This window comes from Aedes aegypti, chromosome 3 (genome assembly GCF_002204515.2).
Source record: "Aedes aegypti strain LVP_AGWG chromosome 3, AaegL5.0 Primary Assembly, whole genome shotgun sequence".
Taxonomy (NCBI): domain Eukaryota; kingdom Metazoa; phylum Arthropoda; class Insecta; order Diptera; family Culicidae; genus Aedes; species Aedes aegypti.
Window position 1 is genome coordinate 154,600,997 of NC_035109.1, and position 23,458 is coordinate 154,624,454.

Sequence of the window (23,458 nt, forward strand, 5' to 3'; positions counted from 1 at the left end):
AACATCCCACCGCAAAATCGCTAGTGTTTGGAGGTGATTTTAACCTCCAAATTACGAAAGTTAGTTCTAATACCCTCCGTTATATGAAATATGGTGGCGCGTCGATCGTCGCAAGTTTCTCGTTAAACAGTCAATTCGTGATCAAACGTCAACATCCCACCGCAAAATCGCTAGTGTTTGGAGGTGATTTTAACCTCCAACTTTCCAAATAACCTCCAAATCATCACCTCCAAGTTAGTTCTAATACCCCCCGTTGTATGAAATATGGTGGCGCGTCGATCGTCGCAAGTTTATCGTTAAACAGTCAATAGTATTTTTTTATCTGCGGTGCCAAAATTGATGTGTGAGTATTTATTGATTTCCCCTTTTTGAAAATTTGCACGGTATGCACGGTCTATTTCGTATTTACGTATTTATGATCTCGCCCTAAAATCCATTGGTTAACAGGTGTGTAGCTTGTGCATTAAAAAAATGCTCGTTTGGAACCACTTTTCTGTGTTCGCGCTTCTCTCATATAAACATTCTCTGGAAAGAGGGGATAAAACTTAAATACTCAGATGTGGGTTTTTCCTATTCTCCGTGCAGGGGGTCCAAATAATATTAGTTACCCTACTAGCCACCAGATACCTGAAATTTGATCGTCCTAAATCTTGATCACCCCTAGAACGGCACAACAATGAAATATTTCAGCCCATGCACTCGTATCCCTCTGGTGGTCGTTTGCAGAAGTTACTCGGCGTCATTTTTGACAGTTCTAGAACAAAGAACGGGACGAAGGAGGTGTCTGTCCTGCTCTCGCCACACTCGCCACAAAGTGAAAAGTGAGTTGTTATCGGTAAATTGCAATATTTTGCTAGTTTTAGGCTAAGTTTCCGTACAAAAGTGCTTTCAATGTGCGGTTGAACGTTTCGTGAATGGTTGTTGAATATCGGTTGCCGGTTTGGTGCGGGTTTTGTGCGTGAAAAAGTGCTCTGAAAAATGTGGAAAAAGTTGGTGCTGAAAAGATGAACGATGCGTTTTCCTCCCCTCTCCGGCACCCGCCGTGTCCCTTCGTGTTGAACTTTCCTCCCGCAGGCCGCTGGTTTGGGGCTGTCGTCGTTTTGCATCATCGTTCTCGCTGAACTGAACTCGGGAGCCGACTGCTGGCTGTTATGTTTGTATGGTGCTTCTGCTAATGGCTCGGGTGGCATAGTCTGACTGCAATCAACCCCCTTTTGCGTGCATTCTAATGAACACTTTCTCGTATGTATGGTTTATTTTGTATAAAAATTTCTCCGCTGAATCGGATGTTTTTGTTTTGGTTTGGGTATTCTTGCGACGCTTCGGATGGGGTGTTTTGTCAGTAGGTGGGAGCGCCTTGGAAAGCGAACTTTCAATGAAATGTTGACAATCAATATTACATATAATAATGAAAAAAAAAATCAAGTTACCTACCGTTTTGTCTCAAACTTTCTTTTCTAGACCTTATGTAAAGTAAACTAATAGGCCCACGTATGATAAATAAATTACAATTACAATTACAAACTCCGAACACGACTCGTATTTCGAACAGTGGCGATTTTAAAGATTAAGGGCCATGGCTCAAGTCGTAAACCACGTTTATCCATAGGGATGGTACACAAATTATGTCACTTTTTCGACCCCCCCCCCCCCCTTTGTCACACTTTTTGTATGAGTCCTCTGAAAATTTTGTAAGGCTTGTCACGCTTGGCTCGACCCCCTCCCCCCCTTGGAGCGTGACGTAATTTTTGCATGACCCCATATAGGTAAATTGGGTTTAAGATCTAAGCGGTGGCGAAGAAACCGCTTTAAAAACTAATATTTTTTATGTACTTTTTAATATTGCAGTTTATACAATAATTGATTATCCTGTACATAAATTTCAATGATTTAATTGAAAATAAAAACTGTTTAAGGTCGTGTTCGGAATATGTACAGGGTTTTTACCCGAAATCTTTGTTTTTGTGAAAGAAAGTATTAAATTGATATAAAATGATATAAAACAAAATTCACCATACTTTTGCACGATGATTTGAATTACTATACAGTAGTTTCTCGATTTTATCACTGCTCGTTTTAATAACGCTTCATTATATCACTCTCGATTTTAGCACGGTTTTCTGTTCGATTTTATCACGCTACAATAATTATATGAAATCCATACATTTTACATTGAAAAACAACCCCAAACAAGCAACATGTATTTATTTGGCCCATGACTTACGTGCTTTTCATTTAATTAGCTTTATTTCTGCAATACAAAGCTCAAAATTTGATAAAAATTATATGGCAGAAAATACATTTTCATTATATCACGTTTTGGTATATCACGCCAAAAATTTTTGGGTTCGTGATATAATCAAGAAATTACTGTATTATTAATATTAAATAGTTTTCAGTTGTTTCCTCCAACATTTTGCAAGTAAAAGAATATGGGATCATGGTTCTAATGACGCATTAATATAAAATTTAAGTCGTCTAATGCTGAGAAATTCAGCCATGTGTTTTTTGAAAAATGTTACGACTTAAGGTAAAAATCTAGTAAACAATATTCATGAAATCACGATTACTTTTTCAAATCAACGAAAGTAAATTTCATACGGTTTTGAGAAAATTAATTCAGGAGAATCACAACCTGTTTTCTAAAACTGTTTTAAAATGAATCTCCTTTCTAAATGTTTTTCGACGTGTACACTTCTTAAATTTTGCATACAATGAGCTCTCGTTCAAAAACTATGGAGTTCCTATTATTTCACACAAGAATTTTATGACAAAATGATAAGCCGTTTTATTCAGTTACTTGCGACATTTTTCTACCAGAGTAAAATCGACTCAAGTAGTGTTTTGTTTTGATTCGTGGTTAAGTCACTTTGTCTCTCCATAGAGCTTAGTGACATTTGAACACACGTAGACTAGCATACGCTCGTCATACACAGTTTGTTTTTGTTTTCCTCAAAGAAACTTGCACACACTTTCCAGACTCATCAAAATGTATTCGTGATCAAACGTCAACATCCCACCGCAAAATCGCTAGTGTTTGGAGGTGATTCTAACCTACAAATTGCGCAAATATCACCTCCAAGTTAGTTCTAATACCCTCCGTTATATGATTTGTTGTAGCGCGTCGATCGTCGCAAGTTTCTCGTTAAACAGTCAATATGGAAATATTACCCAATTTGAAAAATATACACCCGGTTTCTGGCTGTTTTTCTAGACTGAGTGCATATTGTTTTCCTCTAAGGTTCACAACTACATCTACACTAGGGCACTCATACCATTGGGCGTGATAACCACTATAGAGGTCCCCAAGCAAACTGCAACGAATACCAACGCACAATCAATCTTACACAAGTCGATTTCCTCAGAATGAAAACGTATCGATGTTTGTTTGACGTCATTGAGCTTTCGGTCAACGGCAGTCCAACAAGGAAGTGGTTGTTTTGCAGCAATTCTGTTTATATTTGGATTCTCACAGCAAACAAAAGCAATGTTATGACAGTTCTCACAGCAAACAAAGAAAATTTTGTCAACATTGCACTACTACGCAGGCAACTGGATTAGTCTATAAGGCTATCCATGAGGACTTTCCGTGATAGGACTGACAGCTAAAAGTGTGCATGCAACCGAAGCGAAGGGGTAAACAAAACATGCGAGTGTTATCAGAGCTTTACTTTTTCTTTTGTAATCGAACGGTCACTCCAATTGCGAAACGTCAAAAACTCATGGTAAACAAAAAACCAGCTGATCGCAGCTGTCTCATGGATTGCCTTATGCAGCGGGGCGGCGTTAGGTTGCGAAAGTTGAAAATCTTCCTTTCGTCGTTTTGTAAATCCGGAAATTAAACGTTCTAAAAGTGAAAAGTTGAGTTGGTACAAAGCGGTACGTGTAGAATTCCGCCTGCTTAACACGTAGGATTGATAAAGTAAGTTTGTATACTATTTTGACTTGAGTCTGTATGAATAAGTTTTCGAGAAATGTTTTTTTTTTGTGAAAATTAGTATGAAGTATCATGCCCACACAGTTATGGATCACCCACAGTGACGGATCACTTTGGCGTTCAACATTGGATAACTCGCCCAAAACATAAACATTGACGTAAAAATATCGGTGCATTTGACTAATATTTAGTTGGTACCACACAGCTAGCATTATATGGTCGTTTTCTGTAAGAAATGCCGTCAACATTCATAAGCTCCCACAGGTGATAAAATTCAAATGTTATAGTATAAAACATGGTCGTTCGCTTCGATTTAGTATGCATTCATCTTTGGAAAACATTTTTCTTGATTGTTGATTCTAAACACCGAATATTAGCACTTCTAACTAGTGATCCATAATATGAACCAGGAAATGATTGTTTACCACGGTTATGGATCACTTCCATATAATGTAGATTTCTACAATTTTAAGCATTGGATTCGACATTTTCAGACAATAGCACTAAGGATAAAACTCATAAAATATCAAGGTTTGTCAATTTCGTTTTTTTAGTAGACAAAAATGGGTGGAAAACTTGGTGTGGAGCGAAAACAGTTCATGTCTCAGTTACTACAATGCAGTATCACAAAAAAAGGGCATTTTACCCTTGTTTCCAGCTCTAACACTGCTATTTTTTGCAGTAATATGTGACACATTGTTAACTTTCGCCAAATCATGCAATAACAGATGCATTGAGTTGAAAATCTTTTTATTTTGCGCACTGATCCGTAATATGTCACAATTTGATCCATAATATGGTTTTCAGAAACCGATACAATTTCTAAATTTTATGCAATCCTATGTAAAAATTACACTCAAAACAGTTTACTAACCGAAGTTCCAATTTGAAACGATTCAATTCGTGCTTTTGAATTACAATTTTACGTTCTCCATGTCGTTTTATTGAATTTTATAGCTTTGACTCCGCACTATTTGATCCATAACTGTGGGGTCATGGTATGATTAATCAGCTTGAATGACGATTTATTTGCTTAGTTTAAAGCATAGTTCAAAATATTGTATCTTACCTACCGCATAAAAGAAACGAAGACTTTGGAATAGAGATGGCATGCATATTAAGAAAATCGATTAAATCGAAATTTAATCGTGAAATTTTTACCAAATTATAAGTATCTAACTTAAAAGGCTTATTCTGCATGCTTGATGGATTGGATCACTTAAAAGTTAGTAGATTCATATTTTCAATTTCATGTTAACATCAATAAAACCGGTGTGTTATACAACTTTGGCGACCTGCTTGAACACTTCTGAGAGCGACATTAGATTCAGCAACTACCTCGACTCGACCTCTAGTCGACTACCTAGAAAAACCTGGAAAGTCAGGGAATGTCAAGGATTTCAATTGTTGATTTGAAAAGTCAGGGAATTTCACTAGAGGTCAAGGAAAAATTATCAACAATATACAGGTCGGACTCGATTATCCGGAGTATCGTTTTTTTTTTCACTCCGGATAATCGAATCCTCCGGATAATCGAATCACCAAGAAAAAAATTGAAATCTTCGATAAAAGAACATAAATATTATCTGTTTTCGTTGTTTTATCTATATGACGCGGTGGCGTAGCCAGAATTTTTTTTCTAGGAACAGTAGGGGTCATTACAAGAAAAAACAAATTTTTATCAGCATGCACAAAAAACCACTTTTTCAAACCCTCCTTTTCTTAAATACGTTCAAAACTGCAAAACCATTCATATTGGAGATCCCCCAGTACCGGACACTTAAGCCACTAAATTCTTAATTCGAAAAATATTGATTTTATGGGCTCGTGTTACCCATTTATGATAAATATTATCATTTTTATAGTGTACAAAAATAAATTTGAAAATATAAATATGAATTTTGTCACTGCATTTTAATGATGAATTTTAGTACCAAATTGATCGATCTCGGAAGGTGGCACCCAATACCGGACACGATTTGGAAATGCCTCGAATTCTGTAAATTTGAACATCATTGAATGTGTATACTTTAGGAATAGTTTATAATTACCAATTCAATGCATTTGCAACATTTACAAGAATAATTTGAGTTTTTCTTAGTTCGCAAGATGCCTATCAAAAACCTCTTTCATATATGATGAAAAATAGTACATTTTACGATGTTGTTCTGAATGTTCATTCTTCTTGATTTTATTGCATGTTTGATACCATGATCGACGGAGCCCATGAAAAATGAAAGTATTCTGAGACACTGATGCAATAATTACAAAGATATCATATAACAAATCAAGCTGTCCGAAACTGAGGGACAGGAGGTACTTAACCAAAATTGTAATTTGTCCATACTTAGTTCAATTATGGTACAAAATACATTCATACTGTCAATTTAGGATTATGTTCGATCATGCTTGCGGGATCCAAAGTATTTTTTCATATTCAAAATATTTACTGAATAGGCTCAAAATTAAGTAGATACGTCAATTTTTAAAAGATTTTCAAACTTTTCTACTTTTTTAAAAAGGCATGCATATTTCAAGGATGTGTTATTCTACGTAAACATTAGTCTATATAATAGCTTTCTTTTCTACTAATACACCATCTTGATTGGACCATGATTTCTCAATGTTTCGACTTTGTCCGGTATTGGGTGCTGTCCGGCACTGGGGGATCTCCCACTATATTGCAATACCAAATTATCTCAGATTTATGCATAAAAATTGAAAAACAAGATCATCAAAAAAACAAATTCCGGATAATCGAGTCTAAAATTCCGGATAAGGTACCGTGGGGCAAGTGGGTAATGTAATTCGCATAGTTGAGATTCTTCAAATTCTAGAGACTTTAAATTGAAACAAATGAGGTCGTGTATATTTTTTAACTTGACTCCCACCAAATATAAGCAGCATGCTGAAATTGATTTTTATGAACAATTAAAGAAAAAAATACAGAAAAAGTTTTTGAAAAATGTCTCCTTACTTTTCACTTGCCCCAAAAGTGGGGCAAGTGAAAAGTTTACTGCTTTGAAAAATAAATTCAAAAACAGTTATATTCACGATTTCTATTAGCTTTAACATTTGTTAAGGCTTCCCAATGAACAATAACATAAGTAACATGTAAGCAAAGAAAATGTTATTCTTTTCACTTGAATTTTCTTCTGTTCAGTTATTTTAGTTGAAATGATTCGACACCATTATAACTGCAACATTTCCAATGCTAGTTCTTACATTATAGGACAGCAATTGCATTTCTGCTCTGTAGAATTCCCACCGCTCGTTATTTGTTTTTGAGAAAGTCGGATATGACGTCGGATAACTCTTCGGGAGAAATCAAACGGAATCCTTCAATAACGTATTTAGAATCTTTTTTATGTGGATAGGCCTATACCCCATTTTTATGTTTTGAACTAGCTTTACATAGACATTCTACGAGATTTCCGTGTGTTCTCTAATATTGCAACTTTTCAGTCAACGTCTTCCTTTTAATTGGCTGCCCGAAGTAGACATTAATATTGTAATGTTTGGCAACATCTTTTAGAGAAGTTCCATGATTTCTAATAGCTTTTAACGCTTGAGTATAGAGTTTCTTGAATTATCAGCACGTTATGTTTTTCTATGATAATTGCGAACCATGTTCACTCATGGCTACTTAAAGAGAAAACACAAATTCAATCTCTAATGATAAACTTTTCACTTGCCCCACCTGATAAGAAAATTGACGGTGTTTAAATTTAGTTATTTTTAGGTCTACGTCGAATTAATTCTAAAACTTTTTTTTATTGCAGTTTGAAACTGTCACAGAGGAAAACTAAGAAGTAATACAGGAATTTATTGTCCGCAACTTTTTTCCACTGAAAATATTAAAATAAGATTGTACGCCGCCAACTTGTTACGGAGTAACAGTTGGCAGGTTAACAATTTTTTGCTCTATTAGGGTCGATGTACCAATAGCCGCATAGCTAAGAACAAATATTCGTATACAATCGAAAAATAACGCTAGCGTCATTATTTTTACATCATCTGAAAGCTTTTTATCTTGGTATTGTGGGAAAAATATGAAAGCTGAGAAAATTCATATGTTTGCATTTATTATCGCTTGTGCCACTATTGGAATACATGTGCCTATAGTAGCACTATTTCTAATTTCTGTTCCTATAGTAGCACTAGCATCACGGCGTTGGCAAAATACTAATCAAAACCGTATTTTTACAAAGTTTTTATATTTTTCCTTCAAAGTGTGGATCAAAAGCTTTCGTTTGATGTAAAAAAAAGTACTTAATTCATTAATTATTTCGTATAATAAAAAATAGTTTCTCTCAGTAGTGCTACTATAGGAACAATAGGTTAACTATAGGCGCAAGGGAGCTCAAAATTTAAGCAAAACTAATTATTTCGATCATTTTTTGAACAAAATCAAGCTGTGTATCAATGGTACTTACATAAATAGCTCCTGACCTTCATGTCAAAAAATATTTTGAAAAGATTCATAGCAAAACGGCCGTAATAAGCCACTAGTGCGACTATAGGAGACTGTCCACTAAGGGAACACTGACCCTATGCAATAATGGCTGAAACATCTCAGAAATCTCTTACCTATCGTAATGTTCTCAATGGCCTCAAAGGTTTACGCATGAGTTTAAAACGTTAATTCACATATTCAGTAAAATATATCAATTGTTTTCACTTACCCCATTTACCCACTTGCCCCGCGGTACCTTGATCGAATCCCGGTTAATCGAGTCCCCGGATAATCGAGTCTCCGGATAATCGAGTCCGACCTGTACTACAACATCAAACTGATTGTGAGGTTGATTGTGTGCAATGTAATCGATTATCGATTTGGCCAACACAGCAATACAATTATGTTAACATTGAATTGGATTTCTGCACGCAATAAGGAAACCAATCGTTCAAAATAGCAGCTTATCATTGAGCTTATCAAACGCTCTTATCCATACTTGAGTAAACTCTACTTTACTACCTATACTTAGCTTCAGAATTTATTTGTTTCTGGAACAAAAAACATCTTGCTCTACGAACAATTTCTTCAAACGTTAGCGTAGATTGATCTAAAAATTTTAAATTTGAAGTGCTCACGATCGCATTGCCTAATTTTGTACGTTTTGCTCGAAATCTTGAGAAAATGAAAGTTTACTCCATCCTGTACCATATTTCCTTCTTTTTTATTTGTTTTTCTAATAATATAATCAGGAAATTTTCCAGAGATTCGAAAGATTCTAAAGATCTAAAGATTTCTAAAAATGCCTCAATAAATTCCTTTCTGAATAATTTTTCAAAAGAAAAGCTTTCTGAATAGTTACTCGAATGATTTTTTTACTAATTCAGAAGATCCATTGAAAGCGGAAATTCTATAAATTTGCCTTCAAAGAATCTCCTCAATGATGCATTAAAATTTTGTGAGATTTTTTGGAGATATTCATAGAAGATCTTGAAGAAGTTCCTTAGAGCATTGCTGTAGGCACGATAAATGCAAGAAAGGCATCAGAAAACTTTTCCTTCCTTTGTTAATGAGATTTTCAGTCCTAGGCTGGTATGAAACTTATAAAACTTATTATAAATGCATTATTAAATCCCTCAATGCGTTCGTTCAGGAATCTTTAGATAAATTTCTCAGGGAAGAAAACCAAGTCAAAATTCATATCGGAATCAGAAAATATTAACTGAAATAAACTATCTGAAACGAATCATCGTGAAGTGTTCCTGAAATATTCTCAGGAACTCTAAATGATATTTTTGGAGAAGTTCAAAGCGAAATGGCTGAGTGGCCCAAACGCAAAGGGACGTTTTGGTCGGCTTCCAGTAGGATATACTTAAAAAATATTTTGTTTCTAAGCTTTCCAACGCTATTTTAGGTGCTTTTTTCGTCCAACAGAAAAAAATAACATAATTTGCAGAAGATTTATTTGTTTTTGGCTCACATACAATTTATATGGAATGAAAAATTGCAAAACTGAAAAACTTGAGTTGATTTTTCCAACACTAGATTTTTGTCACTTACACTCCTCAGCATCTAATCTCCTCAATTCTTAACAATTGTTAGAGAAAGCTCTGGAGGTGGTTCCTTAGATTAAAGGAATCTTTGGATTTGTTTGTGGAGGAACAATGTAAAAGTTCTCAAAAAAGTTAATGAAGTTAATGTGATATAAAAAAAAACATTAGGAGAACAGCAGCTTCTGGAGGAAATCTTATAAAAGTTCCTGGAGAAGTTGTTGGAGAAGGATCTGAAATTAAAATAAAAATACGTTGAAGAATTTTAAAACAAATTTTAGTGAAATCTCTGTTGATTTTTTGAACCAATTCTCTGAGATAGATCTTCAGCAGTGTCTGAAATTTTACCTTGAAAACGCTCAACAAAGTTTGTTACTCATGACAACTTGAGTAAAGTAAAAGTTTTTGCTCGGTTTATTCATACGGCCTATAACTTTGATTCATTCAAATAGTTGAATATGCATATTCAAAAATCATACTTATTTCGGTTCAAATTTACCAATTCAGTGGTCTGGAATTTTCCCTAAAAACGGCTGGAAGGTCAGGGAAAATCAGGGATTTTTATTTTCGAAATGTAGTCGACACCCTGTTACAGGAGATACATGAGTTAGTCCCATGAGACACGTAGAAATAGAATTTTTGTTACGCTGTGTAAGGAATTGTAATAAAATTTCAAATGATTTCGGCTTCGGTATGTCTGAGCCTTTGAAAAAAATAAGTAAATCAATATCAAAGCTGTTTTTGTCGGAATTTTTACAGTGTTCTCAATAATGTATATATTTGCTTGAGAATACATACATGAAATACCATGCATTGTATCAAAAATTAGTTTTTTTAGCCACACTTTCTGAAAAACTTTTAACTGAATATAAAATAGAAAGTGTGATAAAAAATATGCTTCGACAGTATGTACAATTAGATTTTATCGACAACTTCAAAACCGGGTATACCTGTATAGAGTTTAATTCAGACGTTTCTTTTATCCATATCTCTGTGAATACACACTTTTGTGTGTTTTTAAGGGGGTGAACCCAAACATTTGCACGAGATTGTAATTTATATTTAACATCATAATTTTTATAGGGGGGTCCGTAGCCTTGAGGTAACGCTTTCGCTTCATAAGCGGAAGGTCATGGATTCAATTCCCAGCCCCTCCAAAAAAATAACCCGTCCAGCCACCAGAAGACGCCGCACGGAGGACCGTGCTTAGGGGAACACATCCATCCTCCGTCAGTATCAGATGGTGACTGAGACAAACTGACCCACTTCACAGGCAGCTAGCCTCAAAAACGACTCAGGAACACGGCAAAACGAACCACCGCAAGAGCAATTGACTATGGCTTATGGAAATCGATTGGACCAACAGCAGAGCACTCTCCTACCTGCTCGGTGTGAGAGCAAAAGAGCAGAAGAGAGTGAAAGCAGATGTAATTATAGATTAGCTAAAAATAGAACTGTATCGGTAAGGAAGATACAGATAAACTGATTCCGGCACAGTAGTGGCCACAAGCACAGAGTGCCTTAAAAAAAAAAATCATAATTTTTATTTTCGTACAAAAAATCTTACCTTCCAATGGCAAGGATCCGTGTTCGCAATAGTGTTTCAACAGTTTTTCGAGGATTTTTTTCGACGAGAATGTGTTGGAGAATAGAATACAGTGAACACATTTTTATGTTAACTTTCATGATTTTGAAAATCCTCAAATTGATGAACGATTCTATCTCCTTAATATGAAATTGATGTTTGTTTTATTCATTATGATTGTTCAAATAATTAACAACTTGATACGTTGTTTTAGTAGGGTGAAATTTTACTGCTGAATGTTAATTTCACTTGTAGAGCATCGACCAATTATTGTCGACTGATTTTTATTTGAGCAATCTGAAATATTCACAATCATGAGTCGAGCACTATATTCGATAATAGTTTACAGGGTGATTACTATATCCTGTCAGTAAAATAAGTAATCATACAAAAAAGATGGTTGTATGAATTTTAATTACCAGTGCATATTCAGTTTTGGACATCTATAACATTTGTCTTCGCTGTACATAGATAACATATTATTTTTTTATTTCAATTTCCAGCCACGAGCGTTGGTAACATGCACGTTATTCAGAAGCATATATTTTAACCAAATAAGACATATATTTTTCGCTAAAATTTTCCATAATCAGTCTTATGCTATTCCCTAGTAAGTCTAGAAGATTGTGATAACATGCTGTTTTAATCAGGCATTTTTTTCAGCGGAGTTTGGTCTAAAATACATATGTGGAAAACGTGCGTGCCAGGTGCAATGCCAAAACAACACATATGACTAAAAGCCAAGGTAAATGAAAAAAGATTTAATCTTTACTTATTCAAAACAAACTTTATAGATGTGCAAAACAGGATGTACACCGCAAATTAAAATTCATACGTACATCTTTTATCTACGATCATTTACTTTACTGACAGGAATTAGTAATCACCCTGTGTACTAACCTTTAAAAAGTGCTGGTAATAATATGACTAACTCCTACAATATAAAGAAGCCTTTGGACACATGATCTAAGGAAAAACAACAACTTGTCGTCGAAATTTTCCGTGCCACAGCAAACGAATTATAAAAGATCGACGAAAAATAAACAATCTAATTTTAGTTTGAACAAACTAGTTGAATAGTTCAAATCTAAGCATTGTTTTGGTTGAAAGAAACTAATTTACACATAAAAATGACATACTAATCCAAGATTAACCATTAAAAGGTGTGGACGACTTTTTTGCACTCTTTTGTTTATATCTTTTGACTCAATGATCAATTCTCAAAATTTTAACAGTATTGTGCAGGGAATTAGTTGCACCCCCTAATGTACCCACAAAGATTTAGATACCGGTGGCCAATCCGGATACACCGCCGGAAATGTAGTGCACACCTCCTATTCCATCAGTGATTCTTGATCAAACTTCAATATATTTCGAATGTATCCATGTGAAAGTATATGAATATAGTATGAATCAAGTCTTGCGAGCTCATGTAGAACATTTAATAATCAATTGGCTACTTGACTTGTTCCGATACAGGGACCGGAAGTCTTAGTATGCGACCCGGAGAACCAACCCAAATCAAATGTTGATTTCCATAATGCGCCAAATAAAGTCATAATTATTCGACAAGATATGGCCACTGGAAGCTTTTTTTGGTCGTATTGAATACAGGTGATAATTTTTAGTTCAGTTTCGGAACCCCGTTGTTGGTTCCTAAAGACTGATTTTTATTACTAGAAGACTCGCATTATGCGTAACATCAAGTCACACTTTTTGGATATTGTGAAGCTGGAGCATTCTGAACGTATAGAAGCCATTTTGAGTTTTGTTATTCAACTTACTTCGATATTAAATTCCGTACAGTATTTAGGATACGGTCGAACACTATGCTGGAACTCTGGTTTATTAACAAACTTCCACATTTTGATTTCTGAAGATCAATAATTTTTTTTTTAAATTACTGATATACTGGAAAGGTCCTTATGCAAATCCTCAAACGATTTCATTAAGAATCCTGGAATTCCAATGAGCATCCTGAAGAAAGCTGATGATAATCCTATGATAAGAAACCTAGATTTCTGATCAAATCTCTGGAAAGTTTTTGATAAAAATTCTACATAGCTCCTGGCGAAAATACTGGAAGGTTCCTGCTGAAAATCTTGGTAGGATTGTTATGAGGATAATTCTCATCTCACGCCAATCTACACTGGTTCAGACCCCAAAACATGCGTTTTTTAGTTTTCGATGTCTAAACGTGATTTTAGAGGGGTGGTGTCTTCTGAAGAGCTTTATTTTGATATAAAAATTTAGTGATCTATCCACCTAGCAATGCAGTGCGAAAATATTTTCTATGTTTGCTCAAATCGAGTACCGGGTACCCCCGTTTGTTTAAACACATCTAATCTGAACACTTTTTCAGGGTGTCCATCGATCCGGGAAATCCGGGAAAAGCAGGAAATACCCGGGAATTACAAATGACCGGGAATATTACGGGAAATATTCGGGAATTTGTAGAAAACACCGGAAAATCATATGTTTCAAACATAAGAATGGACCGATGCACGAGTTCACTAATTTGACGTTTGAGCGGTGCCAAATTCACTAGTTTCCATGGACACATAAATAACACGGCACCGCTCAAATGTCAACGAGTGAACGCGTGTACTGGTCCATTCATTAGTTTCCATGGTCACATAAATAACACGGCACTGCTAAAACGAGAAAAAATGAACCCGTGCATAGGTCCATACCGGTTTACTCCAATTTTAAGAACTATTGGTTCTCCAGGAGGTGCACAACTTTTTGCCAACTCGTACTTCGCATCATGACTAACTTTTAGTGGTTGGTATGACGATTAGAATACTTGAAAAAAATCTAGAAGGGGATATAGGGATTCCTGACACAAGGTTCTTGGGGATATGCTTGTTAGATTTAGATTCATGACAAACTTTGAATGAGATTTTTGCTAGAATCGTAATGGGATCGTGTCAATAATTGACCTAATTTTTGAATAATCTCGATTAATTAAAAATGCCTGAGGTCTGAGGTTATTGATGACACTGATGTGCTTATTCTGCGCGGCGTGTGACTCGAGACGAGTCGTTCTCACCGCTAGTGACGTGAGACGAGTCGACAATTGTCACTTCTTTCGACTCGTTTCACCTCACACGCCGCGCAGAATAAGCACTTGATTCTTGGTGAAGTCTTTTCTGGACTAGTTTGACTAGTGCTTGATCAATAACAAAGTACTTATGAGTCTTCTAAGGAGATTTTTATGGATTTCTGCTGATTTACAACGAATTCTTCCAAAAATTCCCAACAAATTTGTTGTAAGATTTTTTATGAATTTATGACAAGATCTTCACACTTAAATTATTTTACGGATTCCTGTGAAATTTCAACAGCTGAACAGTTCGGTAAAATAAATTAACGGAGTACGGTAAATTTTTACAGTATTCGGTAAAAGATCACCGGAATCCGTTAAATTCCGACGAAGTTACGGTGTTTTATTTATTTCATCGAAAATAAAACTACAAGAAAAACATCTCTTCGTTCCCACAATTACCATAATTGGTACTTCTACCCTACATAATCTCTTCCAATATGTTTTAACTGATATAAATAGTCAGTATTTTGTATTTTGTAGGCTTCATCAATTTTTTTCGGAATTTTCGGGAAATCAGAAATCCTGGTATGTTCATGGGATTAGAGTCAATTAAAATAATCTATTGTTCGATCTAAGATTGTTTTCTTATTGTCCAATTCTAGGTCCCGATGTTATCCGTACTTACAAATTGAATCGGGCAGGGAATCAACATAGCTGAAATCTGTTGGCGGAGCGAGTGACAGAGAAGATAGTCTGCAGGGAACCGGAAACAGTGCGCCACCATGAATTCCCACCAGATAACGGAAGCTGCCCTCAATCGGTACGAATCCGACAAGCGTGCATGGGAAGACGCTATAAGGGCCTACAGTGGGGCAGATTCGTTGGACATTTGGTTCAACTACATTTGCTGGCTGGAGCAACACAAAGTGTTCGACAAGGACGGAGGATTTCGGAAAATTTTGGAACAATGTTTGTCTAACTTTGAAAATTTTGAAAACTACAAACAAGATGTGAGGATGGTGAAGCTATGGATGAAATTTGTAAGTATCTTAGAATATGGATGATTTGTAATTGTGATAATATATTCCATAACATGCCTCAGAAAACATTCCCCCAAAAACCGTTTTCCAGAATTTCACTCTCTAGAATTTGATTCCCCAGAATGCACAACCCCTAGAAAGTATAAGGTACCGTGGGGCAAGTGAGTAATGGAAATCGTATAAGTTGTTGAGATTCTTCAAATTCAAAGGACTTTTAAATGAAGTAAATGAGGCCGTGTACATTTTTTAGCTTGACTCCCACCAAATATAAGCTGTATACTATATTGATTTTGATGTAAAACTAGTGGTCCCGGCAAATTTCGTCTTGCCATCAAGTAGACTGTTGTAAAACGTCATAGAACCCCCATACACAATGGCATATATATAGTCTCCCGATTTCCCGATTATTCCGGAGACTTTCCCAAACTTTTTCTTCGCACTGTCACGTCGTATCCCTTGTCGAGTGCAATAGTGTGAAACTTACGTCAATCCGTACATTGATTCGTTCTCAAGCCATTTTGTGACATACAAACACCAATCCATTTTTATTTATATAGAAGATAGATTAGGTTGACATCTAAACAGATAACACTGAATTAACAATTTCACGCCACAATACTCGGTTTACATATTCAGTAAAATATACAAATTATTTTAGCTTACCCCATTTAGCTACTTGCCCCCCTTAAATAAAAAAAATGCTCTTAGTAGTGCTACTATAGGTACCGTTTTGATTCATATTACGGACAGCTTCAAATTCCGGACAATCTACTTTGTATGGGAAACATTTCACACGAAATGTTTCAATTTTTGCCGCTCAAAAGTTCTCAATTTTGAGGCTCGTTTTAGTAAACTTTTTCCATAAATATCTTTGAAAATTTATAATGCCCAACTACCTTAGATGTCTCTTTAGTGATTCGACGATTTCAATTGATGATTTGACTGTTCCATTTATGATTATCATGAGCTGTCCGGAATTCGAATCAAAGTGACCGGAATATGAGGCAAAAGTAAGGAAGCGTCCGGAATAAGAATCATTAAAAGGCTGCACATTTTGATTAATTAAAAATTATTAAAGTTGCGGAAGCGTATTCTTTACCCACCATTCGAAAGTTAAGGGCTTCCGACGCTTAATAACGCTAAGGAATCATACAGAATGATTTATTTTGTATGCTCTATGCTGAGTTAAACTTCACTGAGGCCTTAAGTGTCCGTAATATGAATCAAAACGGTACGTACATTAGGTCTAGTATAGGTGCAGAAGAGCATAAATTTTAATCTCAACTATTTATTACGATAAATTTTTGGACAACTTCGGGCTGTGAATCAATGATACTTAGATGAATCGCTCCTGACCGTCGTGAAAAAAACCTGTTTTGCAACGATTTATAGCAAAACAGCCGTAAAAGCCACTAGTAGGGGAAGGCGGGGCAGTATGGTCATACGGGGTAAAATGGGCCACCTTTTATTTGAGCTTAAAACACAGATTTTGATCTCAATAACCTTAGGATCTTATAAAGTATGCTTCAATTAGTCACCACCGTGAAAACTAGGCAAAAAACTGATTTGGAACTTCATATATCGATAAAAATCTGAAATGTTGATGCTACTACGAAAATCTTATAAGATTTTGGATGTAAAAATAAGCTTTGCATAAAGTTTTGATTATTGACTTCATTTTTTTTCACAGCAGTTCGTTCTTCCATTATTCATAGGCATTATGTGCACAAAACTGTATAGATTCTAAAATAAATTTTCAATAAAATATAATTTATATGAAACATCTAGGAACGGGGCGATATGGTCATAGCCGGTCAAAGCTATCTTATCACAAAAATAGATAACCAAAAATGGCATGTCATTTTAGCAGTTTAATTGCAATATTGTTATCGCACGTGATTTCAATTAAAACTAGAATTTTTAACTGGTTAAACTTATTTGAACGACTATGTTTGAAAACTGAAGCTCTTAGAACCATGATTTATTGAACTGTCAGCAAAACATACCATTTCATGATTCAAATCAGACTTCAACCCAGTTTTTGTACTAAACTCTATCGTACATTATTGTCTTCTTCTAAATTAAGCCTTGCAAATGGTTTTCCAATCAAAATAATAAGATTTAGTATGGTGGCTCATATTGCCCCGTAGGGGGGACCATTTCGCCCCGTATAGTGTAGAGTCACACACAAAATAGTGTTTTTCAAAAATGTTCCCAAAAAAATTCTAAGTAATCTTTTTACCAAAATACAACTGTGGTATGAAAAGAGATGCTTCAAACTACTAATTAGGCTTATGGATCGATTAAATTGTATTGTTTTTCTGTGCTTTTCAAGAACTTTTGCTTAGGTGGACCATACTGCCCCTATTGACCCTACACGCAAGAAATCAAGCTTTGAGAGTGAATTTGTGCTGACAATAGATCATTTTGCGCAATGATAACAATGTTGATTTTGGTGTTGCTTTCGCACGTTCTTTTCACCTTTATCTGGAAACGTTATACAATGAGTTTTCTGCTCTGGGGTCTAGTTGCAGATTTTCTCCTTGTAACTTAGAATGCGGGTGATATCGTAATATTGACTGATCGCAACAGCATCAATGGAAAGTTCTCGACATTTTTATATCGTTATCGACGTTTGGGACAAGGCATGAAGAATGAGACTTCGCGCGAAACGCTTCGGTGTTTAGCAGCGTTCGTATACTCACACCCAAACCTCTATCATTGAGTTCTCTCGCGAAGGCAAACTTATTTGACATCTGCTTCACAAAACTCACGCATGTGATGTTGATGTAAAATCATTTGCTCACGCTCATGCCTTAAAAAAAAGTTTCAAACATAAAACCCATCGCAAATCTGTCAAAATCCAATGTTATTATTTACATTAGAATGGATTGTTATACTTCTAACAGAAAAGCAATAAATAGGTACTTTGCGTGAAAACACTGTGGAATATTTTTTTCCACTGGAAATATAAGTCAATTATTCAAACGCATGAGTTAACTCATGCATAATGTTTTAGCTGTTGATTTGCATGAGTAACAACTCAAGCGTGAGAAATCTCAAGCATGACAAATTAGAATTTGCGATTTTCGCAACGCTGGTGTTTAGACACAATTCTTGCTGAACATTACTGAAAGGCCTATGTAACAATAAGAGATTATCTCGTCTCTCGCTCTATTTCTATTATAACGGTTCAATATTAAAGCTTTTGGGAAGTTTTTACCATAGACCGAAATACAATGTCCTTGGCTAGCGTTCCACACAAAAAAAAAACGCAACAGAAAAGGTTACTGTAGCTTAGTTATAAATTAAAGAGAAAGAAAAAAAAATGACAAAAAATAAGCCAATGCTGGATTCTGGATATGTTTTAACGTTCAAACATAATCTAAAAAGGAAACCCAAGGAACAATTGGTAGCTTTTAAGATACTTACGTGTTTAATACAAGCTGCATAGCAGTAACCATTGCTGAACAAATTTTTAGTTGAATCATTAATTGAATAAAATCAATTTCCGCTTATAAAAAAGCTGTTATTCCACTTGCAGTTTGTGTTTTGAAAAAGAGCTGAATAAACCTCCGAAAATGCAAATATAGTAGCTTTTGTTCTACAACACATAAGAAGTTTAACAATTGACTGATTAAAAGCTTCTATAGGTTGTAGCCATCATTTTAGTAGAATATCGAACATTTGATTAACAACAAATCGTACAGAAGTTTCAGTGTCTAATACTTAAAATGTTGACCAGCATGATTAGTAAAACTTATAAACAATGTGAATAACAGTATATGAGTATGCTCTTATTCAAGCAAAACATATTATGTTATTTTCAAATGTTTCAAATGTTTTTCAAATCAAATCCAAGACGTGTATGCGATGGATGGATTAACGTAATGGACGTAATGGCGACGTAATGGATCAACGAGGGTAAAGTGCGAATCACATTGGATTAAAAACATCAAAATTTATTTAAATTTTCCAAGTGTAGTGATCATCATCTGCGACGTTATTGATATCGGAAAAAGTTACTAATCATAACATTTTTAATGATAATCGAAGTATAAATAATAATTTAACAATAGTTACATGAAAGTGGTTACCCAACTTACAGTCAAGTGTCACAAATTAACATACATAGTTAATTATTGTTGAATAATGGTGACAGCTGAAAAAATGCCCTACAAAGAGCTGAGAAGATGGTATTTAGATCCAAATTTAAGTCAATGTTCAACATTTTTCATTGGAATGAATAATAGTAGAATCAACACTTATTAAACTTCTCCAAAGAATCTCTGCCGACTTGTCACGATTGTTTTACTAATGAGTTGAACAAGTCATTTTTCCTTCTATAATAGAGCCAATATTCCACCAAACAAATATAATTGTGTAAACAAATGTACAGGAGACGAACTAACGTTTTGGTTGCTTTGCACTTCAGCTGTTTCCATGTTTAACATGAACATGATTAAAAGCTGAATAGGTATTTAATAAAATCCTAATACAACATAGCCCAAGTAACATTTTTAGTTTTTTCATTTACTACAAGCTGTTGTTACCACCATATCGTTAAAACTCATTTTAGAACTTATAAGTCTTAATAACCTCAATAAACCTTTGATAAAACTCCGTTAAGCCCGAAAAGGCCCACACTACAGGAGGTTGTTAAGACTATACCTTAAAACCGTTTCTAAACTTCTTAGTTTTGTATCGTATGAATACATCTACCCTTGTAGTATGCTATAAAACATTCATAAGAGCTATTGTATAGCCTTATTGAGCTCAACTAGCGGTATTAAATCTTTCACGATATCCTTATACACGGAATAAAACCAATGTTAAGAGCTTATGATTGAACAAACATCATCCAATAATTTGTTTATAAACCATAACCTTTTTTTGATTTTGAAACCATCATGATGTCTGCCGACTCAAAATAATCAATTAAAATAATCATTTTTGCGTGGCAGAAAATTTCCTTACGATCGCGTGAAATTCCTGCCAATAAAAATTTACTGGTGGAATGACATAAAATTTTTCGATTTACAGCAACGCGCCACAATTACGACATCATTATTGGCTATCCAATATTTTACTCCATTCCATTTTAACAATGATTTCATGCTCATCTCAACCATAAATTGAAATTTCCCACGCATATTGTAATTATCAATCCGAAACGGTGACAATAAAAATGGATTCCATCCAGTTAAATCTTGCTGGTCTTGTCTGGGATGGTTTAAGATCAATTGGTGATTATTCCGAACAATATAATCATTCATAAACGCTTTTGATCTTAAGAACCCGTGCGCAAAACCCTCACTGGCTAAAATATTCCTAAATCAGAATATTTGTTCTGCACTAAGACAAATTGGTTTTTTGGGAGCCTTGACTTAAACTTAATGCACTCAGGAAAGCTAGTGCTGTCAAAAACGTAAACAAATCGAAAATTAATTTTGTGATGCAATTCATTTTAATTAAATTTGTGCCGTTATGTATCTACTGTTTTATTGGAATAATTGTTATAATAAAGCTCGTCGTGCTTGATCGGTTGTAATGATGCAGAAAACGGTAATTGATAAGTGTCTGAAAAATAAAGCTTTTTTCGTGTAGCTCAGCTGTTGTGTGCAGCATAGTTGTCCCACTAGAACGGGAAGTTCAGGCAAGTATGGGAAAAGTATGCGATAGTCTGTTAATTCTTCGAGAGGAATATTTGTCATTTCTATGTTTGCGTTATGATTAATTCGTGATTCACTACATGATTATCATTATCAACATAATGATATTGATAACCACACGCAGACTGCATTCCAATAACATGCATCAGACAGTTGAGATTTAAGAAGGCTTTAACATGACTTAGCATAGTCTTAGAAGTTTTACTTATGCCTTGACAAGACAAGCAAGATGAGGTTTTAACTATAGGTTTTAATAGATACTATACAGCTCCTTCAAAATAAAATTTATTATCAACAAATGTGGCCAGCAAATAAGTTTTAACGGGAGCTCTTGTAGATATCTACAAAGCATTTAAAAGTGGATTTTACCGAAAAGAACGTTTGGCACTTTGCAATGCTTTATTAAATCTGTTAGGAATGAATACATCTATAATAAAACCTCCATAAATAACATCTAAGATCAAAAAGCACTGAAATTGTTACTTGGGAGATATATCATCCGAGCAGGTCATCCAAAAAAGTCCAAAATAACGATTCCTAAACACATTGTTCAGCAACAAAGAAGCCTTACAAAAGAGGTCACACTATAGCCAAATTTTTGAAAAATGGACAAAATATCTAAAAATTTCCTTATTCCTTATTGTATTGCAATATTCAACTTACTAATATTATTAATATTTATCTTTATTTGAGTGGCTTTTCGCCCTTGGCGAATTCGCCACTAACTTACTAATATTTAAAAACATGTTGGATACAATAATAACTGATGCTTTCTCAATACAATATTCAATTATGTTTAGAAAATATTTTGAATCAGTCTTCTGACATAGGATTATTGATTGAAATATATTTTATATTTGTATAATGTTTGATAGATGGAAAAAGTACGACAAATAATTAAAATATTAACCTAGTAGAAATATTATACATTTAATAAATGAATTTTAGTATAGTTCCCTGGCCACGATCACAGGGTTTGACGGTGCCAAAGTAGAAGGTGCACCATAATAATACCCGTCTGTGAAACATATCACCTTCCCAATACTTTGGCACACCTCCAACGGTTCATGATTTATCATAAAACGGCTGCATTCAGGCGGAGGATCTGTTAATATGTTTCGGCATATTATCAGGTCCTCTCCGAACGGAGGGACCGCCAGGGCTCATTAGTTACTTATAAACCAGTGCTGGTTGTTTTATGTTTCAATTCGTTTACACGAGCTGTAGCATCCTTTGTACTAATCAGCAATGGTGGTTAAGTTTCGAAGCCAACGTGTGATCAATCGTTTTATAATGCAACATAAGAATGGGTGTTTGGTGGAACTATGCGTTACACTCGTCGTTATTAAATTTAGTGATTGTGAAGGTGCTAATAGTGATTTTATAATTAAATCTATAGTGATGAAAATTTGAAAATTAAGGTGAAGTGATTCTGATAGTTTTGTTAAAAATATAATAATAATGATGTGAACTCTGCTAATTCAATAATGGCCATAATACATTGTGCAATCATTTTTCTGAATATAAACTTAATTGCCTAGTTCTTCAAACGTACATGATAAAAGTATTAATACATAATGACAGCGAGTGCAGAAGAATGGATCGAATTGATTTTTTTTAATGTAACTTTCTTGATCATAGTGCTGAATCGTAGTTTGAATAGAAATGACTCTACAGCAACAAAAATAATGATACATTTAAATTGAATATTTTTAAACTACTTAGTAATGATAACAGATGGTAATGCTAACAGATTTATATGAAAATGGTGTGATGTGAAAGGTGATATAATAGAAAGTATATCTGAAGTGTATTACGAAAGTTGATGAGTGGTAATCGGTGATATACGTGATAGTGTCGAAAATAAAAGTGACGATAGTGAGTGATGAAATGAAATGGGGAATGAGGACCTTTTAATAAAACTATTTCGTTCTTCATTTTAACCACTCTAGTAGCATTTCAGGCCTTATCATAGTTTGATAGTATTTTGAACTACTAGACTGCAAAACTACGGCAAGGGCTGATTGCTGCTAGCGTACACAGTGACCATTTGAGCAACATTGCTTAGGAACGTCTGTGTGATGAACGCAATAGAGGCTTATAAAAGCAAATGCTGGGAAGGAGCTTAGGGCAGATTAAAAGTGCCAGTACTACCCCTATCGCTACCGA

General features: G+C 34.8%; 1 protein-coding gene across 3 annotated transcripts in view; it reads left to right on the top strand.

The window, feature by feature from the left end:
• The first annotated feature begins 741 nt into the window (after window positions 1-741).
• Window positions 742-23,458, top strand: part of LOC110678918 (putative mediator of RNA polymerase II transcription subunit 26) — a 57,980-nt gene continuing 35,263 nt past the window's right edge. The window contains exons 1-3 of one of the 3 annotated variants that reach the window (XM_021852552.1): window positions 804-821; window positions 15,118-15,162; window positions 15,240-15,617. In XM_021852552.1, the coding sequence (XP_021708244.1) occupies window positions 15,360-15,617 (258 nt within the window). In that variant the 5' untranslated portion in view covers window positions 804-821; window positions 15,118-15,162; window positions 15,240-15,359. Of the gene's footprint in view, window positions 836-15,117; window positions 15,163-15,239; window positions 15,618-23,458 lie in introns of all 3 variants that reach the window. The other 2 variants (XM_021852551.1, XM_021852553.1) reach the window with 2 other exon arrangements.